A 23429-nucleotide genomic window follows, 5' to 3' on the forward strand; every position below is an offset into this window, starting at 1 on the left:
AGTCTAATAATGCTGGTGGAACCTTTAATTGATGGTTCTAAGAAAAACCCTCCAAAGAGAAAAGTGTTCTTGGTAGAACCCTTCATAGAGGGTTCCCGGAATAACTTTTAGATGCTAAAATGGTTATTGGTTGAACCCTTCATAGAGGGTTTTATGCATAGAGGGTTTTATGCTGAACCCTTCATAGAGGGTTTTATGCTGAACCCTTCATAGAGGGTTTTATGCTGAACCCTTCATAGAGGGTTTTATGCTGAACCCTTCATAGAAGGTTTTAGGTACAACCATATACAGGGGGTTCTATGAGAACCCTACATAGAATAAGGAGAAGTTTGGGTTCGAGGTTTGCTGAGCTGAGCCTCTCACACAGGAGCCTTTGAACTGAGCTCAGAAAACGATCCTCCATGTTAGCACAAAACATTCCACAACAACAACATTCTCATTTGGATTCTACTTAGATTGTCACTAACATGAAACCTCTGGTGGCAAAATTAGCCACTCTAAATCTTACCATTCCCTGGCCCTGTAGAGCCGTCCTTCAACCCCCCCCCCCCCCCCCCCCATTAACCTTGTTCATTCCCTGCTCTCTAATTTACAGGAATAATCCCTCCCTCCACAATTGCTGTTCTTCAGAGCCCAGGGAGAACCCATTATTCTGGTTTACTTTGAAAAGCTGAGTGGCTCCATTGCCTAGGTGACGGTTGAAGGGGATGTGTTGGACTAATTAGAGAATGTTGTTGTGAGGTCATCCACTTTCATTTCCTGTTTGGTCCGCCCCGATCTCTGGCTCCAAATGTTTTTATTCAGTGTGTTTATTTTCCAGGTAGAGCAATAGAGAAACCTAAGTTTGTCATGAGTTGATATAGCATTCGCTCTCCTTTTGAGGTCAATTGCATTTGCTCCTAAATCAAATCAAATGTATTTATATAGCCCTTCTTACATCAGCTGATATCTCAAAGTGCTGTACAGAAACCGAGCCTAAAACCCCAAACAGCAAGCAATGCAGGTGTAGAAGCACGGTGGCTAGGAAAAACTCCCTAGAAAGGACAAAACCTAGGAAGAAACCTAGAGAGGAACCAGGCTATGAGGGGTGGCCAGTCCTCTTCTGGCTGTGCCGGGTGGAGATTATAACAGAACATGGCCAAGATGTTCAAATGTTCATAAATGACCAGCATGGTCAAATAATAATAATCACAGTAGTTGTCGAGGGTGCAGCAAGTCAGCACCTCAGGAGTAAATGTCAGTTGGCTTTTCATAGCCGATCATTAAGAGTATCTCTACCGCTCCTGCAGTCTCTAGAGAGTTGAAAACAGCAGGTCTGGGACAGGTAGCACGTCCGGTGAACAGGTCAGGGTTCCATAGCCGCAGGCAGAACAGTTGAAACTGGAGCAGCAGCACGGCCAGGTGGACTGGGGACAGCAAGGAGTCATCATGCCAGGTAGTCCTGAGGCATGGTCCTAGAGAGAGAGAAAGAAAGAGAGAAAGAGAGAATTACACAGGACACCGGATAAGACAGGAGAAGTACTCCAGATATAACAAACTGACCCTAGCCCCCTGACACATAAACTACTGCAGCATAAATACTGGAGGCTGAGACAGGAGGGGTCAGGAGACACTGTGGCCCCATCCGATGATACCCCCGGACAGGGCCAAACAGGAATGATATAACCCCACCCACTTTGCCAAAGCACAGCCCCCACAACACTAGAGGGATAGCTTCAACCACCAACTTACCATCCTGAGACAAGGCCGAGTATAGCCCACAAAGATCTCCGCCACGGCACAACCCAAGGGGGGTGCGCCAACCCAGACAGGAAGATCACGTCAGTGACTCAACCCATTCAAGTGACACACCCCTCCTAGGGACGGCATGAAAGAGCACCAGTAAGCCAGTGACTCAGCCCCTGTAATAGTTAGAGGCAGAGAATCCCAGTGGAGAGAGGGGAACCGGCCAGGCAGAGACAGCAAGGGCGGTTCGTTGCTCCAGAGCCTTTCCGTTCACCTTCACACTCCTGGGCCAGACTACACTCAATCATATGACCCACTGAAGAGATGAGTCTTCAGTAAAGACTTAAAAGTTGAGACCGAGTCTGCGTCTCTCACATGGGTAGGCAGACCATTCCATAAAAATTTAGCTCTATAGGAGAAAGCCCTGCCTCCAGCTGTTTGCTTAGAAATTCTAGGGACAATTAGGAGGCCTGCGTCTTGTGACCGTAGCGTACGTGTAGGTATGTACGGCAGGACCAAATCGGAAAGATAGGAGCAAGCCCATGTAATGCTTTGTAGGTTAGCAGTAAAACCTTGAAATCAGCCCTTGCCTTAACAGGAAGCCAGTGTAGGGAGGCTAGCACTGGAGTAATATGATTAAAAAAAAATGTTCTAGTCAGGATTCTAGCAGCCGTATTTAGCACTAACCGAAGTTTATTTAGTGCTTTATCTGGGTAGCCGGAAAGTAGAGCATTGCAGTAGTCTAACCTGGAAGTAACAAAAGCATGGATAAATTTTTCTGCATCATTTTTGGACAGAAAGTTTCTGATTTTTGCAATGTTACGTAGATGGAAAAAAGCTGTCCTTGAAACAGTCTTGATATGTTCGTCAAAAGAGAGATCAGGGTCCAGAGTAACGCCGAGGTCCTTCACAGTTTTATTTCAGACGACTTTACAACCATCAAGATTAATTGTCAGATTCAACAGAAGATCTCTTTGTTTCTTGGTACCTAGAACAAGCATCTCTGTTTTGTCCGAGTTTAAAAGTAGAAAGTTTGCAGCCATCCACTTCCTTATGTCTGAAACACAGGCTTCTAGCGAGGGCCATTTTGGGGCTTCACCATGTTTCATTGAAATGTACAGCTGTGTGTCATCCGCATAGCAGTGAAAGTTAACATTATGTTTTCGAATGACATCCCCAAGAGGTAAAATATATAGTGAAAACAGTAGTGGTCCTAAAATGGAACCTTGAGGAACACCGAAATGTACAGTTGATTTGTCAGAGGACAAACCATTCACAGAGACAAACTGATATCTTTCCGACAGATAAGATCTTAACCAGGCCAGAACTTGTGCGTGTAGACCAATTTGGGTTTCCAATCTCTCCAAAAGAATGTGGTGATCGATGGTATCAAAGGCAGCACTGAGGTCTAGGAGCACGAGGACAGATGCAGAGCCTCGGTCGGACGCCATTAAAAGGTCATTTACCACCTTCACAAGTGCAGTCTCAGTGCTATGATGGGGTCTAAAACCAGACTGAAGCATTTCGTATACATTGTTTGTCTTCAAGAAGGCAGTGAGTTGCTGTGCAACAGCTTTTTCTAACATTTTTGAGAGGAATGGAAGATTCGATATAGGCCGATAGTTTTTTATATTTTCTGGGTCAAGGTTTGGCTTTTTCAAGAGAGGCTTTATTACTGCCACTTTTAGTGAGTTTGGTACACATCCGGTGGATAGAGAGAGGTTTATTATGTTCAACATAGGAGGGCCAAGCACAGGAAGCAGCTCTTTCAGTAGTTTAGTTGGAATAGGGTCCAGTATGCAGCTTGAAGGTTTAGAGGCCATGATTATTTTCATAATTGTGTCAAGAGATATCGTACTAAAACACTTAATTGTCTCTCTTGATCCTAGGTCCTGGCAGAGTTGTGCAGACTCAGGACAGCTGAGCTTTGGAGGAATACGCAGATTTAAAGAGGAGTCCGTAATTTGCTTTCTAATGATCATGATCTTTTCCTCAAAGAAGTTCATGAATGTATTACTGCTGAAGTGAAAGCCATCCTCACTTGGGGAATGCTGCTTTTTAGTTAGCTTTGCGACAGTATCAAAAAGACATTTCGGATTGTTCTTACTTTCCTCAATTAAGTTGGAAAAATAGGATGATCGAGCAGCAGTGAGGGCTCTTCGATACTGCACGGTACTGTCTTTCCAAGCTAGTTGGAAGACTTTCAGTTTGGTGTGGCGCCATTTCCGTTCCAATTTTCTGGAAGCTTGCTTCAGAGCTCGGGTATTTTCTGTATACCAGGGAGCTAGTTTCTTATGACAAATGTTTTTAGTTTTTAGGGGTGCAACTGCATCTAGGGTATTGCGCAAGGTTAAATTGAGTTCCTCAGTTAGGTGGTTAACTGATTTTTGTCCTCTGACGTCCTTGGGTAGGTAGAGGGAGTCTGGAAGGGCATCAAGGAATCTTTGTGTTGTCCTAGAATTTATAGCACGACTTTTGATGCTCCTTGGTTGGGGTCTGAGCAGATTATTTGTTGCGATTGCAAACGTAATAAAATGGTGGTCCGATAGTCCAGGATTATGAGGAAAAACATTAAGATCTACAACATTTATTCTATGGGACAAAACTAGGTCCAGAGTATGACTGTGACAGTGAGTAGGTCCAGAGACATGTTGGACAAAACGCACTGAGTCGATGATGGCTACGAAAGCCTTTTGGAGTGGGTCTGTGGACTTTTCCATGTGAATATTAAAATCACCAAAAATGTGAATATTATCTGCTATGACTACAAGGTCCGATAGGAATTCAGGGAACTCAGTGAGGAACGCTGTATATGGCCCAGGAGGCCTGTAAACAGTAGCTATAAAAAGTGATTGAGTAGGCTGCATAGATTTCATGACTAGAAGCTCAAAAGACGAAAACGTTTTTTTTTTTTGTAAATTGAAGTTTGCTATCGTAAATGTTAGCAACACCTCCGCCTTTGCGGGATGCACGGGGGATATGGTCACTAGTGTAACCAGGAGGTGAAGCCTCATTTAACACAGTAAATTCATCAGGCTTAAGCCATGTTTCAGTCAGGCCAATCACATCAAGATTATGATCAGTGATTAGTTCATTGACTATAACTGCCTTTGAAGTGAGGGATCTAACATTAAGTAGCCCTATTTTGAGATGTGAGGTATCACGATCTCTTTCAATAATGACAGGAATGGAGGAGGTCTTCATCCTAGTGAGATTGCTAAGGCGAACACCGCCATGTTTAGTTTTGCCCAACCTAGGTCGAGGCACAGACACGGTCTCAATGGGGATTTCTGAGCTGACTACACTGACTGTGCTAGTGGCAGACTCCACTAAGCTGGCAGGCTGGCTAACAGCCTGCTGCCTGGCCTGCATCCTATGTTGAAGTCAATTGCCATGCATGCCAAGCATAGTTGCATATTCTCTGCAGATAAATTGTCCTCAGTCTGAGTGTCTTAGGTATATTTAGGGATGCAGAAGAAGGAACAGAACAACAATTTCATGTCTCATAGGGTGTAAATCTGGCACTGATGTCATTAGGATTAGGATAGCGCGTATTCTGGCGTTAGGATTCAGCCTATAGAGAATACTATATCTAACTTTGTCAAAAGTAGTGCACTTCAGTAATAGTCCACTGTAAAATAAAGGTGCCTTTCCCTATCTTATGTTTTTCCCAACCCTCTGAACATTACACAAACACACAGAGGCTGGAAGCAGCACGGGGTCAGTCGCAGAGCAGCGCCCTCTTGGAGCAGGTTAGGCCTTATTACCATTGCGTGTATTTGATTCATATGACTGATGATACAGTATTTACATTTCAGGAGAGGAAGTTTGTGGGCGGTTCCAGCCAGATCAGTGAGTGTATGGCCAAGGAGCTGGGTGAGTGTGTCAAGATGGAATCTCCCGTCTACAGGATCGACCAGACAGGGGACATGGTCGAGGTTGAGACTCTCAACAAGGAAACATACAAGGTGGGTGAGAGAGCAGTCGTCTCCAATCCATCAACCTATTGATGATGTCAGCCCACACTGTAAAAAATGCAACTTGTTTTTGTGGTAACTTACTGGCACCCAGTTACCTTTTAGTTATTGTAAAAAAAAAAGTAACAGTATGTTACCGTAACTTCCCAGAAAACTTTAATTTAACCAAAGTTTCTTTGCAGTTGACAGGAACATATTGTACCTGTTTTTTTACAGTAACTTACAGGTAACTTGTTGCTGTAAGTTAGCGGTTTATAAAGTGCACATTCCACTCTGTTGTAACCTACTGATTTCAGGTTGTGCCTCTGCTGCCATCTAGAGCTTGTATGTTCATGATACATGACACCTCATAAGGTCCATGTTGTGACTACTGTAAACCTGCATTCTAGAACTCCTGGAACATTCTAGGAATCCTTCATTTATCCATACAACTCTGTACTTACAGGACACCTTAGTTTGTGTGTGCGTGCGTGCCTATGTGCCGTGCATGCCTGCATGCGTGCGTATGTTTGTCTGCATTTGTGTGTGTGCGGGCGGGTGGGCGGGAGTGCATGTGTGTGTGCCTGTGTGTGTGTGTAAGCCTGAGGACATTGTTGTCAGTAAGCTGGTCTTCATCTCTCTATCCAGACCACATCCTCTTTCCCTGTTAAAACCCATTAAGCAGAAGTGCCCTAGAGCTGCTTAGTCACCCGGGAAGAACTGGGGAGGTACACACTACACACCACGTAGGCCTCAACTCTTCTCTGGTGTGTTTTGTTTCTCCCAGGCCAAGTATGTGATTGTGGCAACCGCCCCTGGTCTGAACCTGAAGATGCACTTTAACCCCGAGCTGCCCCCGCTCAGAAACCAGCTGATCCACAGGGTCCCCATGGGCTCTGTCATTAAGTGTATGGTCTACTACAGAGATAACTTCTGGAGGAAGAAAGGTAAGGAGAGAGGGAGTGAGAGAGGGAGGGTCCATGGGCTCTGTCATGAAATATGTGGTATACTAGAGAGATAACTTGGAGAAATAAATGAAGGACTGAGGGATAGATGTCCTCTCTTCCTTTCCTCCTTATCCATGTCTATTGATCCCTTCTCTCTCCTCTCTTCCTTTCCTCCTTATCCATGCTTATTGATCCCTTCTCTCTCCTATCTTCCTTCCCTCCTTATTCCTGTCTATTGATCCCTTCTCTCTCCTCTCTTCCTTTCCTCCTTATCCATGTCTATTGATCCCTTCTCTCTCCTCTCTTCCTTTCCTCCTTATTCCTGTCTATTGATCCCTTCTCTCTCCTCTCTTCCTTTCCTCCTTATTCCTGTCTATTGATCCCTTCTCTCTCCTCTCTTCCTTTCCTCCTTATTCCTGTCTATTGATCCCTTCTCTCTCCTCTCTTCCTTTCCTCCTTATCCATGTCTATTGATCCCTTCTCTCTCCTCTCTTCCTTCCCTCCTTATTCCTGTCTATTGACCCCTTCTCTCTCCTCTCTTCCTTTCCTCCTTATCCATGTCTATTGATCCCTTCTCTCTCCTCTCTTCCTTTCCTCCTTATCCATGTCTATTGATCCCTTCTCTCTCCTATCTTCCTTCCCTCCTTATTCCTGTCTATTGATCCCTTCTCTCTCCTCTCTTCCTTTCCTCCTTATCCATGTCTATTGATCCCTTCTCTCTCCTCTCTTCCTTCCCTCCTTATTCCTGTCTATTGATCCCTTCTCTCTCCTCTCTTCCTTCCCTCCTTATCCATGTCTATTGATCCCTTCTCTCTCCTCTCTTCCTTCCCTCTTTATCCATGTCTATTGATCCCTTCTCTCTCCTATCTTCCTTCCCTCCTTATCCATGTCTATTGATCCCTTCTCTCTCCTCTCTTCCTTTCCTCCTTATTCCTGTCTATTGATCCCTTCTCTCTCCTCTCTTCCTTTCCTCCTTATTCCTGTCTATTGATCCCTTCTCTCTCCTCTCTTCCTTTCCTCCTTATTCCTGTCTATTGATCCCTTCTCTCTTCCTTTCCTCCTTATCCATGTCTATTGATCCCTTCTCTCTCCTCTCTTCCTTTCCTCCTTATCCATGTCTATTGATCCCTTCTCTCTCCTCTCTTCCTTTCCTCCTTATTCCTGTCTATTGATCCCTTCTCTCTCCTCTCTTCCTTTCCTCCTTATTCCTGTCTATTGATCCCTTCTCTCTCCTCTTTTCCTTTCCTCCTTATTCCTGTCTATTGATCCCTTCTCTCTCCTCTCTTCCTTTCCTCCTTATCCATGTCTATTGATCCCTTCTCTCTCCTCTCTTCCTTTCCTCCTTATTCCTGTCTATTGATCCCTTCTCTCTCCTCTCTTCCTTTCCTCCTTATCCATGTCTATTGATCCCTTCTCTCTCCTCTCTTCCTTTCCTCCTTATCCATGCTTATTGATCCCTTCTCTCTCCTATCTTCCTTCCCTCCTTATTCCTGTCTATTGATCCCTTCTCTCTCCTCTCTTCCTTTCCTCCTTATCCATGTCTATTGATCCCTTCTCTCTCCTCTCTTCCTTTCCTCCTTATTCCTGTCTATTGATCCCTTCTCTCTCCTCTCTTCCTTTCCTCCTTATTCCTGTCTATTGATCCCTTCTCTCTCCTCTCTTCCTTTCCTCCTTATTCCTGTCTATTGATCCCTTCTCTCTCCTCTCTTCCTTTCCTCCTTATCCATGTCTATTGATCCCTTCTCTCTCCTCTCTTCCTTCCCTCCTTATTCCTGTCTATTGACCCCTTCTCTCTCCTCTCTTCCTTTCCTCCTTATCCATGTCTATTGATCCCTTCTCTCTCCTCTCTTCCTTTCCTCCTTATCCATGTCTATTGATCCCTTCTCTCTCCTATCTTCCTTCCCTCCTTATTCCTGTCTATTGATCCCTTCTCTCTCCTCTCTTCCTTTCCTCCTTATCCATGTCTATTGATCCCTTCTCTCTCCTCTCTTCCTTCCCTCCTTATTCCTGTCTATTGATCCCTTCTCTCTCCTCTCTTCCTTCCCTCCTTATCCATGTCTATTGATCCCTTCTCTCTCCTCTCTTCCTTCCCTCTTTATCCATGTCTATTGATCCCTTCTCTCTCCTATCTTCCTTCCCTCCTTATCCATGTCTATTGATCCCTTCTCTCTCCTCTCTTCCTTTCCTCCTTATTCCTGTCTATTGATCCCTTCTCTCTCCTCTCTTCCTTTCCTCCTTATTCCTGTCTATTGATCCCTTCTCTCTCCTCTCTTCCTTTCCTCCTTATTCCTGTCTATTGATCCCTTCTCTCTTCCTTTCCTCCTTATCCATGTCTATTGATCCCTTCTCTCTCCTCTCTTCCTTTCCTCCTTATCCATGTCTATTGATCCCTTCTCTCTCCTCTCTTCCTTTCCTCCTTATTCCTGTCTATTGATCCCTTCTCTCTCCTCTCTTCCTTTCCTCCTTATTCCTGTCTATTGATCCCTTCTCTTTCCTCTTTTCCTTTCCTCCTTATTCCTGTCTATTGATCCCTTCTCTCTCCTCTCTTCCTTTCCTCCTTATCCATGTCTATTGATCCCTTCTCTCTCCTCTCTTCCTTTCCTCCTTATTCCTGTCTATTGATCCCTTCTCTCTCCTCTCTTCCTTTCCTCCTTATCCATGTCTATTGATCCCTTCTCTCTCCTCTCTTCCTTCCCTCCTTATTCCTGTCTATTGATCCCGTCTCTCTCCTCTCTTCCTTCCCTCCTTATTCCTGTCTATTGATCCCTTCTCTCTCCTCTCTTCCTTTCCTCCTTATCCATGTCTATTGATCCCTTCTCTCTCCTCTCTTCCTTTCCTCCTTATTCCTGTCTATTGATCCCTTCTCTCTCCTCTCTTCCTTTCCTCATTATCCATGTCTATTGATCCCTTCTCTCTCCTCTCTTCCTTCCCTCCTTATTCCTGTCTATTGATCCCTTCTCTCTCCTCTCTTCCTTTCCTCCTCATTCCTGTCTATTGATCCCTTCTCTCTCCTCTCTTCCTTTCCTCCTTATTCCTGTCTATTGATCCTTTCTCTCTCCTCTCTTCCTTTCCTCCTTATCAATGTATATTGATCCCTTCTCTCTCCTCTCTTCCTTTCCTCCTTATCCATGTCTATTGATCCCTTCTCTCTCCTCTCTTCCTTTCCTCCTTATTCCTGTCTATTGATCCCTTCTCTCTCCTCTCTTCCTTTCCTCCTTATCCATGTCTATTGATCCCTTCTCTCTCCTCTCTTCCTTTCCTCCTTATTCCTGTCTATTGATCCCTTCTCTCTTCCTGTCCTCCTTCTCTCCTGTATCTCACTCCTCCCCCTCTCTCAGGGTACTGTGGCACTATGGTGATCGAGGAGGAAGAGGCCCCCATCAGCTTGACTCTGGATGACACAAAGCCTGATGGGACTGTGCCTGCCATTATGGGGTAAACACAGATATTTAGTTTCCTGCATCCCATTATGATTACCCATAGAGAACAAGAAACTGTGGTAATAACTGTATTTCTGTCACAGCTTCATCCTGGCCCGCAAGTGTAGGAAGCTATGTGAACTGACCAGAGAGGAGAGGTAAACATCTGTCTGACTGTTTAACGTGTTCAGTACCTACAGTGCGTTTTACTTCACTTCCTCATGTGTATACTATGCTAGTAGGAATGTCCATGTGCTCTAGCATTGAGAGTTTAACCCTATCCCTTCCTTAACCCTTAAAAATGGTTGTTGTCCCCTGTAGGAAGAAGAGGATCTGTGAGATCTACTCCAGAGTGCTGGGCTCAGAGGAGGCTCTGCATGTGAGTGGAACCATTACTACTACTATGATTACTACTACTACTACTACTACTACTACTACTACTACTACTACTACTACTACTACTACTACTACTACTACTACTACTACTATGACTACTACTACTACTACTACTACTACTACTATGCCTACTACTACTACTACTACTACTACTACTACTACTACTATGACTACTACTACTACTACTACTACTATGACTACTACTACTACTACTACTATGACTACTACTACTACTACTACTACTACTACTACTACTACTACTACTACTACTACTACTACTACTACTACTACTACTACTACTACTATTACTACTACTATGACTACTATTACTACTACTATGACTACTATTACTACTACTATGACTACTACTACTACTACTACTACTACTACTATTACTACTATTACTACTACTATGACTACTACTACTACTACTACTACTACTACTACTACTACTACTATGACTACTACTACTACTACTACTACTATGACTACTACTACTACTACTACTACTACTACTACTACTACTACCACTAATATGACTACTACTACTACTACTACTACTATGACTACTACTACTACTACTACTATGACTACTACTACTACTACTACTACTACTACTACTACTACTACTACTACTACTACTACTACTACTACTACTATTACTACTACTATGACTACTATTACTACTACTATGACTACTATTACTACTACTATGACTACTACTACTACTACTACTACTACTATGACTACTACTACTACTACTACTACTACTATGACTACTACTACTACTACTACTACTACTACTACTACTATTACTACTACTATGACTACTATTACTACTACTATGACTACTATTACTACTACTATGACTACTACTACTACTACTACTACTACTACTAATATGACTACTACTACTACTACTACTACTACTACTACTAATATGACTACTACTAATATGACTACTACTACTATGACTACTATTACTACTACTATGACTACTATTACTACTACTATGACTACTACTACTACTACTACTACTACTACTACTATGACTACTATTACTACTACTATGACTACTACTACTACTACTAATATGACTACTACTAATATGACTACTACTACTATGACTACTATTACTACTACTATGACTACTATTACTACTACTATGACTACTACTACTACTACTACTACTACTACTACTACTACTAATATGACTACTATTACTACTACTATGACTACTACTACTACTACTACTACTACTACTATGACTACTATTACTACTACTATGACTACTATTACTACTACTATGACTACTACTACTACTACTACTATGGATGCAAGCACTGACCATCAATTATAGTTTTAACCATGTTTTGAGACTGTACAGTATTTGTTTATATTTAATTTGTTTGCAAACATTATAGTAAAACAAAGCTTATATTTTGGGTTCTGATGGGGTACATCATGACTATGTCATTAGAGATCAGATCAGTCAGCACCTAAAATCAGCAGAGGTAATTAACACACACACACACACACACACACACACACACACACACACACACACACACACACACACACACACACACACACACACACACACACACACACACACACACACACTGTGACACACACACACTAAGCTCATCAGGCCTTTCTACGTTTTATTCTTAAACAATCAATGGGTATTTATCATAAATGTATAGGTCCAAGGATGGATGTAGCAACTAAGGATTGTAGCTTTAAGTTTGATATGAGTACTAACCCCCAGTCCTCTCTCGCCCAGCCTGTGCACTATGAGGAGAAGAACTGGTGTGAGGAGGAGTATTCTGGAGGCTGCTACACTGCTTACTTCCCCCCTGGTATACTCACCCAGTACGGCAAGTAAGTAGCAGACACGCGCACACACGCGCACACACACACGCGCACACACACACGCACACACACACACACACACACACACACACACACACACACACACACACACACACACACACACACACACACACACACCCACTGTGACGTTATCTAACCTTTTATTTAACCTTTATACCTCCCCTCCTCCCTCTCACCTTCCGCTCCCTCTTCTCCTCCCTTCTCTTTTTAGGGTTCTCAGGAAGCCAGTAGGCAGACTGTACTTTGCAGGCACAGAGACAGCTACTGAGTGGAGTGGCTACATGGAGGGGGCTGTTCAGGCAGGGGAGAGGGCCGCCAGAGAGGTGAGAGCCTTCACAATGCAGTAATACACTCCCCTACACTCTTAGAAACAAGGGTTCCAGAATGGTTCTTCGGCTGTCCCCATAGGAGAACCTTTTTGGTTCCATGTTGAACCCTCTGTGGAAAGGGTCCTTCATGGAACACAAAAGGGTTTTACCTGGAACCAAAAGGGTTCTAAATGGAACCTAAAAGGGTTCTTCAAAGGGTTATCTTATGGGGACAGCTGAAGAATCCTTTTAGGTTCTAGATAGCTAATTTTGTTCTAAAAGTGTACATATTTATTTGGACAGTGAAGCTAAAACTTTTTATTTGACTCTATACGCTAACATTTTGGATTTGAGATCAAATGTTTTATATGAGGTGACAGTACAGAATGTCACCTTTAATTTCAGGGTACTTTCATACAGTACATACCTGTTTTACCGTTTCCAAATTAATGCACTTTATATCTAGTCCCCCCGTTTTAAGATATCATAGGTATTTGGACAAATTCACTTATAGTGTACTACATTTAGTCAAAAGTTTAGTATTTGGTCCAATATTTCTAGCACACAATGACTACATCAAGCTTGTGACTCTACAAACTTGTTGGATGCATTTGCAGTTTGTTTTGGTTGTGTTTCGGATTATGTTGTGCCCAATAGAAATTAATGGTAAATAATGTTTTGTGTCATTTTTCAGTCATTTTTATTGGAAATAAGAAAATAATATGTTTCTGAACACTTCTACATTAATGTGAATGCTACCATGATTATGGATAATCATGAATGAATCGTGAATAATGATGAGTGAGAAAGTTACAGACGCACAAAATTATGCCCCCAAAACATGCTAATCTCTCACCATTAGTAATAACAGGGGAGGTTAGCAGGTAGCGGGTAGGAGCATTGGACCAGTAACTGAAAGGTTGCTGGATTGAATCCTGGATGGAGCAAGACTGTTAACCCACTGTTCCCCGGGCGCTGTGGATGTCGATTAAGGCAGCCCCCTGCACCTCTCTGTTTCAGAGGGGTTGGGTTAAATGTGGAAGACACATTTCAGTTGAATGCATTCAGTTGTACAACTAACTAGGTATCTCCCTTTGTCTTCAAATGTTTTTGGTCCTGACAAGAAAAAAACTGTCAGGGGAGGTTCTCTTCTGGGAGAAGTGAAGACGGAGTTTGTCCAAATACTTATGACACCTTCAAATGGGGGGACTAGATATATAAGGTGCCCTGAATTCTAAATGGTAAAACAGATACGGCAGGTAGCTTAGTGGTGAGAGCGTTGGACTAGTAAGCGAAAGGTTGCGAGATCAAATCCCTGAGCCGACAAGGAAAAAATCTGTTGTTCTGCCCCTGGAAAAGGCAGTTAACCCACTGTTCCTAGGCCGTCATTGAAAATAAGAATTTGTTCTTAACTGACTTGCCTAGTTTGGTAAAAAAAAATACACTGTCTTTGGAAAAGTATTCAGACCCCTTGACATTTTGTTACGTCACGGGCTTTTTCTAAAATGTATTAAATTGTTTGTTTTCCTCATCAATCTACCCACAATACCCCATAATGACAAAGCTAAAAAAAAAATGGGTTTTTTGGTGCTAATTTATAAAAAATAAAAAAACTGAAATATCACATTTACATAAGTATTCAGACCCTTTACTCAGTACTTTGTTGAAGCACCTTTGGCAGGAATTACAGCCTCGAGTCTTCTTAGGTATGACGCTACAAGCTTGGCACACCTTTATTTGGGGAGTTTCTCCCATTCTTCTCTGCAGATCCTCTCAAGCTCTGTCAGGTTGGATGGGGAGCTTTGCTGCACAGCTATATTCAGATCTCTCCAGAGATGTTCAATCGGGTTCAAGTCTGGGCTCTGGCTGTGCCACTCAAGGACATTTAGAGACTTGTCCACGAAGCCACTCCTGCGTTGTCTTGGCCGTGTGCTTAGGGTCGTTGTCCTGTTGGAAAGTGAACCGTCGCCCCAGTCTGAGGTCCTAAGCACTCTGGAGCAGGTTTTCATCAAGGATCTCTGTACTTTGCTCCATTCATTTTTCCCTCGATCCTGACTAATCCCTGCCACTGAAAAACATCCCCAGAGCATGATGCTGCCACCACCATGCTTCGCCGTAGGGATGGTGCCAGGTTTCGTCCAGACGTTACACTTGGTATACAGGCCAAAGAGTTCAATCTTGGTTTCATCAGACCAGAGAATCTTGTTTTTGGAAAACTCCCAGCGGCCTGTCATGTGCCTTTTACTGAGGAGTGGCTTCCGTCTGGCCACTCTACCATAAAGGCCTGATTGGTGGAGTGCTGCAAAGATGGTTGTCCTTCTGGAAGGTTCTCCCATCTCCACAGAGGAACTCTAGAGCTCTGTCAGAGTGACCATCAGGTTCTTGGTCACCTCCCTGACCAAGGCCCTTCTCCCCAGATTGCTCAGTTTGGCCGGGCGGCCAGCTCTAGGAAGTGTCTTGGTTGTTCCAAACTTCTTCCATTCAAGAATGATGGAGGCCACTGTGTTCTTGGGGACCTTCAATGCTGCAGAAATGTTTTGGTACCCTTCCCCAGATTTGTACCTCGACACAATCCTGTCTCAGAGCTCTATGGACAATTCCTTCAACCTTATGGCTTAGGTTTTGCTCTGACATGCACTGTCAACTGTGGGACCTTATATATACAGGTGTGTGCCTTTCCAAATCAGATCCAATCATTTGAATTTACCACAGGTGGACTCCAATCAAGTTGTAGATACAGCTCAAGGATGATCAATGGAAACAGGATGCACCTGAGCTCAATTTCGAGTCTCATAGCGAAGGTTCTGAATACTTATGTAAGTAAGGTACATTTGCAAGGTACATTACATTTGCAAAAAAGTGTTTAACCTGTTTTCGCTTTGGTATTGTGTGTAGATTGCTGAATTTCTTTCTTTATTTAATCGATTTTAGAATAAGGCTGTAACGTAACAAAATGTGGAAAAAGTGTAGGGATCTGAATACTTTCAGTGATGTGTACGCCGAGGAACTTGAAGCTTTCCACCTTCTCCACTGCGGTCCCATCGATGTGGATAGGGGCATGCTCCCTCTGCTGTTTCCTGAAGTCCACGATCAGCTCCTTTGTTTTGTTGACATTGAGGGAGAGGTTATTTTCCTGGCACCACTCTCCCAGGGCCCTCACCTCCTCCGTGTAGGCTGTCTCGTCATTGTTGGTAATCAGGCCTACTACTGCTATGCTGTCTGCAAACTTGATGATTGGTTGGAGGCATGCATTGCCACGCAGTCATGGGTGAACAGAGAGTACAGGAGGGGGCTGAGCATGCACCCTTGTGAGGCCCCTGTGTTAAGGATAAGCAAAGTGTCCTACCTTCACCACCTGGGGGCGACCCGTCAGGAAGTCCAGGACCCAGTTGCACAGTGCGGGGTTCAAACCCATGGCCCCGAGCTTAATGATGAACTTGAAGGGTACTGTGGTTAAAGGCTGAGCTATAGTCAATGAACAGCATTCTTACGTAGGTATTCCTCTTGTCCAGATGGGATAGGGCAGTGTGCAGTGCTATGGTGATTGCATCGTCTGTGGATCTATTGGGGCAGTAAGCAAATTGAAGTGGGTCTAGGTTGTCAGGTAAAGTAGAGGTGATATGATCCTTAACTAGACTCTCAAAGCACTTAATGATGACAGAAGTGAGTGCTACGGGACGATAGTAATTTAATTCAGTTACCTTTGCTTTCTTGGGTACAGGAACAATGTGGATACCTTGAAGCAAGTGGGGACAGCAGACTGGGACAAGGAGAGATTGAATATGTCCGTAAACACTCCAGCTAGCTGGTCTGCGCATTATCTGAGGACGCGGCTAGGGATGACGTCTGGGCCAGCAGCCTTGCGAGGGTTAACACGCTTACATCTTATGTCTGAGCCATTGAATTGCGACTCCACTTTGTCTCTGTACTGACGTTTTGCATGTTTGATTGACTTACGGAGGGAATAACTACACTGTTTGTATTCAACCATATTCTCAGTCACCTTGCCATGCTTAAATGTGGCAGTTCTGAGCGAATGCTACCATCTATTCACAGTTTCTGGTTTGGGTAGATTTTAATAGTCACAGTGGGAACAACATCCCCTATACACTTCCTGATGAACTCAGTCACTGTATCCGTGTATACGTCAGTGTTATTAGAGGCACCCCAGAGCATATCCCAGTCCACGTGATAAAAACAATCTTGAAGCATGGATTCCGATTGGTCAGACCAGCGTTGAATAGACCTTAGCACGGCTACTTCCTGTTTGAGATTCTGCCAATAGGAAGGGAGGAGCAAAATGTAGTCGTGATCTGATTTGCCGAAGGGAGGGCGAGGAAGGGTCTTTTAGGCATTTAGAAAGGGGGAGTAGCAGTAGTTGAGTGTTTTCCCAGCGCGAGTACTACAGTCAACTACAGTCAATGTGTTGATAGAACTTCGGTAGCAATTTCCTTAAATTTGCTTTGTTAAAATCCCCAGCTAAAATAAATGCGGCCTCAGATATGTGGTTTCTAGTTTGCATAAAGTCCAGTGTAATTCCTTGAGGGTAGTCGTGGAATCGTCTTGAGAGGGAATATACACGGCTGTTACTATAACCGAAGATAATTATTTTGGGAGGTAATATGGTTGGCATTTGATTGTGAGGTATTTTAGGTCGGGTAAACAAAAGGACTTGAGTTTCTGTGTATTATCACTATCACACCATGAGTAGCTAATCATGAAAAAATACACCACCTGTCACGGCCGTTAAAAGAAGAGGACCAAGGTGCAGCGTGGTGAGCGTACATTTTCCTTTATTTAATAAAAATGACGCCGAACAAAACAATAAACACTACAAAAACAAACCGTGAAGCTAAAGGCTATGTGCCCTAAACAAAGTCAACTTCCCACCAAAGACAGGTGGAAAAAAGGGCTTCTCAATCAGAGACAACGATAGACAGCTGTTCCTGATTGAGAACCCTACCCGGCCAAAACATAGAAATACAAATCATAGAACATAGAATAACACCCCAACTCACGCCCTGACCAAACCAAAATAGAGACATAAAAAGGATCTCTAAGGTCAGGGCGTGACAGTACCCCCCCCCCCCAAAGGTGTGGACTCCGGCCGCAAAACCTAAACCTATAGGGGAGGGTCTGGGTGGGCATCTATCCACGGTGGCGGCTCAGGTGCGGGACGCAGACCCCGCTCCACCACTGGCTCACCACACTTTGATGGCACCTCTGGTGCGGGGACCCTCGTCGCCGACCACGGACTGGGCACCCTCGTTGCGGGCCCCGGACTGGGCACCCTCGTTGCGGGCCCCGGACTGAGCACCCTCGTTGCGGGCCCCAGACTGGGCACCCTCGCTGCGGGCCCCGGACTGGGCACCCTCGCTGCAGGCCCCGGACTGGGCACCCTCGCTGGGGGCTCCGGACTGGAGACCGTCGCTGGAGGCTCCGGACTGGAGAACGTCACTGGAGGCCGTCGCTGGAGACTCCGGACTGGAGGCTGTCGCTTGAGGCTCCGGACTGGAGAACGTCGCTGGAGGCTCCGGACTGGAGAACATAGCTGGAGGCTCCGGACTGGAGAACGTCGCTGGAGGCTCCGGACTGGAGAACGTAGCTGGAGGCTCCGGACTGGAGGCGTCGCTGGAGGCTCTGGACTGGAGGCCTTCGTTGGAGGCTTCGTGCCATGACTCCTCACTGGAGGCTTCGTGCCATGGATCATCACTGGAGGCCTCTTGCCATGGAACATCACTGGAGGCTTCGTGCCATGGATCATCACTGGAGGCTTCTTGCCATGGATCATCACTGGAGGCTTCGTGCCATGGATCATCACTGAAGGCTTCTTGCTATGAATCATCACTGGAGGCATGGTGCCATGGATCATCACTGGAGGCTTCGTGCCATGGATCATCACTGGAGGCTTCTTGCCATGGATCATCACTGGAGGCTTCTTGCCATGGATCATCACTGGAGGCTTCGTGCCATGGATCATCACTGGAGGCTTCTTGCCATGGATCCTCACTGGAGGCTTCGTGCCATGGATCATCACTGGAGGGCGGAGACGTATGGGCAGTCTGGTACGTGGAGCTGCCACAGGGCTCACCAGGCTGGGGAGACACACAGGAGGATTAGTTCTGGGCGCAGGCACAGGACTCACCAGGCTGGAGAGACATACAGGAGGCCCTATCCTTGGCCGAGGCACCGGATACACTGGGCCGTGGAGGCGCACTGGAGGTCTGGAGAGCAGGGCTGGCACAACCCGTTCTGGCTGGATGCTCACCCTAGCCCGGCACATGCGGGGAGCTGGAATGTAGCCACCGGGCTAAGAACGCGTACTGGAGACATGGTGCGCTCCACCGCATAACATGGTGCCTGTACGACGCTCGCCACGGTAAGCACGGGGAGTTGGCTCAAAACCTGACTCAGCCAAACTCCCCGTGGCTACCTCTCAGGCTTCCTTGCCAGCCGTGTTCCCTCGTAACGCTGCCGCTCTGCTTTCGTCGCTGCCTCCGCCTTCCTCAATGCTTCCACCTGTTCCCATGGAAGGCGATCCCTTCCGGCCAGGATCTCCTCCCATGTCCAGGAACCCTTGGCGTCCAGGATGTCATCCCATGTCCATTTCTCCTTTTTTCCACGCTGCTTGGTCCGTTTAGAACACAGAATACCCACCCCAACTCACGCCCTGACCAAACCAAAATAGAGACATAAAAAGGATCTCTAAGGTCAGGGCATGACAACTCCCCCCTTCTTCTTCCCGGAGAGTTTTTTATTCCTGTCTGCGCGATGTACTGAGAACCTAGCTGGCTGTATGGATGGGGACAGTATATCCCGAGAGAGCCATGATTCTGTGAAACGGAGTATGCTACAGTCCCGGATGTCTCTCTGGAAGAAGATCCCCGCCCTGAGCTCGTCTACTTTATTGTCCAGAGACTGAACATTAGCGAGTAATATACTCGGAAGCGGTGGATGGTGTGCACACCTCCTGAGTTGGACTACAAGTCCACTCCTGAATACCTGTTCTCCAAGGAGGCGTCTTGGAGCATCCTCTGGGATAATTTAAAATGCCCTGGGGGTTACGAACAAAGGATCCAATTTGGGAAAGTTGTATTCCTGGTCGAAATGCTGGTGAGTTACCGCCGCTCTGATATCCAAAAGTTATTTCCGGCTTTATGTAATAACACACAAAACGTTATGAGCTAATAATGTAAGAAATAACACACAAAAAACAATATACTGCAAAGTTGCTTAGGAGCTAGAAGCAGAGCTGCCATGTCTGTCGGCGCCACCTTACAACTTGATCTTAAATCCCAATGCTGGAGTATTTAGCCAAATTGAAAGGTTTAGCTTCACTGTCCAAATAAATACGCAGGGGAGTGTATATTTATTTCATATACCCCCCCAAAAAGAAAAATTTAAATATATTACAAAGAAATTGTGGTACACATGGTCTTGTGTATTGTTTTGTATTGTAAAGGAATGAATTGTTGTTCCAGATCATGTGTATGATGGGCAGGATTCCTCAGAATCAGATCTGGCAAACAGAGCCTGAGTCAATGGTAAGGATTTCAATACTTTATAAGTCACATATAAAACAAATTTAAATCTAAATGTAAAGTATCTAAAAGACATTATCGAATGTAGACCTAACTATGTGCCCCCGTCTCTCTCTTGCTCTCTCTCTCTCTCACACACAGGAAGTCCCACCACTGCCATTCGTTACCACCTTCTGGCAGCGGAACCTCCCGTCGGTGGGTGGGTTCATCAACTTCCTGGGCGTAGCCTCTGTCCTGTCTGTTGCCACGGCAGCAGGCCTTTTGGCCTATAAGAAGGGGCTTCTCACCCGGAGTTAAACCTAAACCCCTCCCACTTTCCTCCTTCTTCTCTCCTGCATCTCTACAGAGCAATTTTCCAATGGCACCCTATTCCCTTTACAGTGCACTTCTTTTGACCAGAACAAGAGTAGTGCACTACTTTTGACCATATATGGCTATGGTTCTAAAGTAATGCACTATATAGAGAACAGGATGCCGTGTTAGACATAGCCACTGTGTGTTATAGGCCTTGGTAAAGACTGTTTAACCCTGTCATTCACTACTGTACCATCGCCCCCATCCATTGTTCTAAAACTAGTGTAAACAGTCTCCCAACAGACCATCTCTCAAGACCAACTCACAATAATGTTGTCTGTTCTGCTAAGATTTGTGTCTTTGACACCTCAGATTTGCGATGGAAGATGTGAGTGGATAGAGAGAAAGAGTGTGTGTGTGAGAGAGAGAGAGGGGGGAGTGAGAGAGAGAGCAAAATAAACCAAAATAAGTCTGATTCAGACTCTTTAACCAATGAAGGATGACAACTAAATCAGAGTTATTGAAAAAGAAAACAGTAGCTTTTCTGATGACCATTATCATTCCAGAAATTGCCAATAAATTCACAAACCTGCGTTGACTGTTTGAGGATAGTGAAGACTAATTTATCTCTGTGTGTGTGTGTGTGTGTGTGTGTGTGTGTGTGTGTGTGTGTGTGTGTGTGTGTGTGTGTGTGTGTGTGTGTGTGTGTGTGTGTGTGTGTGTGTGTGTGTGTGTGTGTGTGTGTGTGTGTGTTACCTCCGTGTTAATTACCGCTGCTGATTTTAGGTGCTGACTGATCTGATCTCTAATGGCATAGAAGCTGTAACCAGCTCTAAGATGACGTTTAGTAAAGTCATAATAACAGTTTAGTAACGTTATAATAGTGTCCGAATACCTGTGTTATTAATGTAACCAGAATCCTGCATCTAGAGTTGTGTCTCCATCAAGCTGCTCTTAATAGTCATGGTATGCCTTGTATACAGAATGGAAGTATTTTAATGTATTTCCTCCATATATCATGATTTCTGTCATTGTTGTTTCCATTCTAATCTCCTATGAGCAAATTTGAAATATCATGCGTTTCACTTTATATTTGCCATAGTTTACAATGAGGCTCAATCCTCGATGATAATCATAAACTGTATGTTGAAGATGCCCATTATACTTGGAAGTCATTTTAGAGACAATCCTTTTATGGTCTGGGTCCTTAACCATTTGAAAAAATACCAAACTAAACAAAATACTAAGAATATTACTACAGTACTACAAACATGTGATATTCTGCCCTTATCAAAAGCTAGAGCTCCATCCATTATGTCACTACCTAACCCTGTGTGTTTGTGCGTGCATGTGTTTGTGCGTGCATGTGTTTGTGCATGCATGCGTTTGTGCGTGCATGCGTTTGTGCGTGCATGCGTACGTGCGTGTGTGAGTACACTTATTGTGTCTGTCTCTCCATGCATTATTGTGTGTGCGTGCGTGTGTAATTATGGAAAGACCTTATTTGTAACCATTCTATTTTAATGCTCTCGTTGCTACATGTTGTGATGCTGTATTAGATTTATCACAGAAATATATTAGGCAGTATTTATTGAGCAGGCTAACCATTAGCCAGGGAAATATACACCGACTATTTAACCTTATGAAATTGCTTCTCCCATCTATTTCTGCTGAAGCCAGAGCATTGAGTTTCCTTATAGCTATATTACATTTCCACATGATACTGAATAAATAGTTTCACCGTTTTTTCAGCAGATATAGATTTTTTTTCCCCCCAACAAAAATATGTTTTGAAAAGATTTCTATCCAATCAGATATATCCCTCTATTTTTTATTTTGATAATTTTTTACAAAACAACAGTGGAATTAAAAGATACTGCTCCTCAGAAAATGTGAGGGAATTAAAAGATAAATAAATAGATTAAATAGATTAACCAAATTATAGCTCTAAGTAGATAAGAGTATCAACCTGTAAACCCATCTGTTCTGAAGCGTACTGTACATTTGTACATTGAGTGGTGGATTAACGTGGTGTCGTCCCGAAGACGTGTGCGTACGTCGTGAGTATAGTCTGTCGTGCCTTATTACAAGTCGTGGTGGTGTGTTATCATTTATCAAGTGCCTGTGTAACTATGAAACTCTTTTCCCGTCCCCTCCTCCCACTTTCTCCCTCCTCCTACTTTCTCCCTTCTCCCCCATTTGGCATTAACTAGAGCTGCAACCTCATTGGCCATTCTTGGATTGAGTGTCACCCTCCTACAGTAGGACAATGACTGAGCTCTGTTTCCTACAGGATTAGCTGAGCCTCTGAGGCTAAACAAACAATCAAGCTAACTTCCATGATACTACAGTTAGCTTTCTACCACCAGTGTGTATGCGTGAGCCTTAAAATGGCAGACTGTGAACTGTGTAAATCCGCCCATCCGTCTCCAGTGAAGCTATTTAGGTGTTCTGTAATGTTGTTGTTGATGTACTCCTCTGATAAGCTATCTATCCCTTACTTTAGCTTAGCTTACATCCTACCTTGGCACTAGACTTTAACTGCTAACCCCAGGCCCCAAGCATTGCATCTTTTTGCACTTGATTCGCCTCAACATAACTTTTGCGACCTGGTTGTAACTAGAATCTGACGAAGAGGGATTGGACAACGATGTCAAGAAAGATCTCAACATTTTCTAAGAAGTATAGTAGAAGTATAGTCTTTATATAATCTACATTATAAAGTTGGTGGTTCGAGCCCTGAATTCTGATTGGCTGAAATCCTTGGTATATGAGACCGTATACCACGGGTATGACAAAAACATGTACTTTTACTGTTCTGATTATGTTTGTAACCAGTTTATAATAGCAATAAGGCACCTCTGGGGTTTGTGGTATATGGTCAATATACCACAGCTAAGGGCTGTATCCAGGCACTCCGCGTCGTGTCGTGCTTAAGAACAGCTCT

At 44.3% G+C, this 23429-nt stretch overlaps 1 protein-coding gene across 1 annotated transcript in view; it reads left to right on the plus strand.

Moving 5' to 3' along the window:
• Positions 1-21085, plus strand: part of LOC139538613 (amine oxidase [flavin-containing]-like) — a 75073-nt gene extending 53988 nt beyond the window's left edge. Inside the window, exons 7-15 of the mRNA XM_071340846.1 lie at positions 5544-5693; positions 6469-6628; positions 9967-10063; positions 10152-10205; positions 10369-10426; positions 12230-12327; positions 12551-12662; positions 20129-20191; positions 20330-21085. Of these exons, the coding sequence (XP_071196947.1) occupies positions 5544-5693; positions 6469-6628; positions 9967-10063; positions 10152-10205; positions 10369-10426; positions 12230-12327; positions 12551-12662; positions 20129-20191; positions 20330-20485 (948 nt within the window). The 3' untranslated portion in view covers positions 20486-21085. The remainder of the gene's footprint in view (positions 1-5543; positions 5694-6468; positions 6629-9966; positions 10064-10151; positions 10206-10368; positions 10427-12229; positions 12328-12550; positions 12663-20128; positions 20192-20329) is intronic.
• The last annotated feature ends 2344 nt before the right edge of the window (positions 21086-23429 follow it).

Source organism: Salvelinus alpinus, chromosome 14, assembly GCF_045679555.1.
Source record: "Salvelinus alpinus chromosome 14, SLU_Salpinus.1, whole genome shotgun sequence".
NCBI lineage: Eukaryota > Metazoa > Chordata > Actinopteri > Salmoniformes > Salmonidae > Salvelinus > Salvelinus alpinus.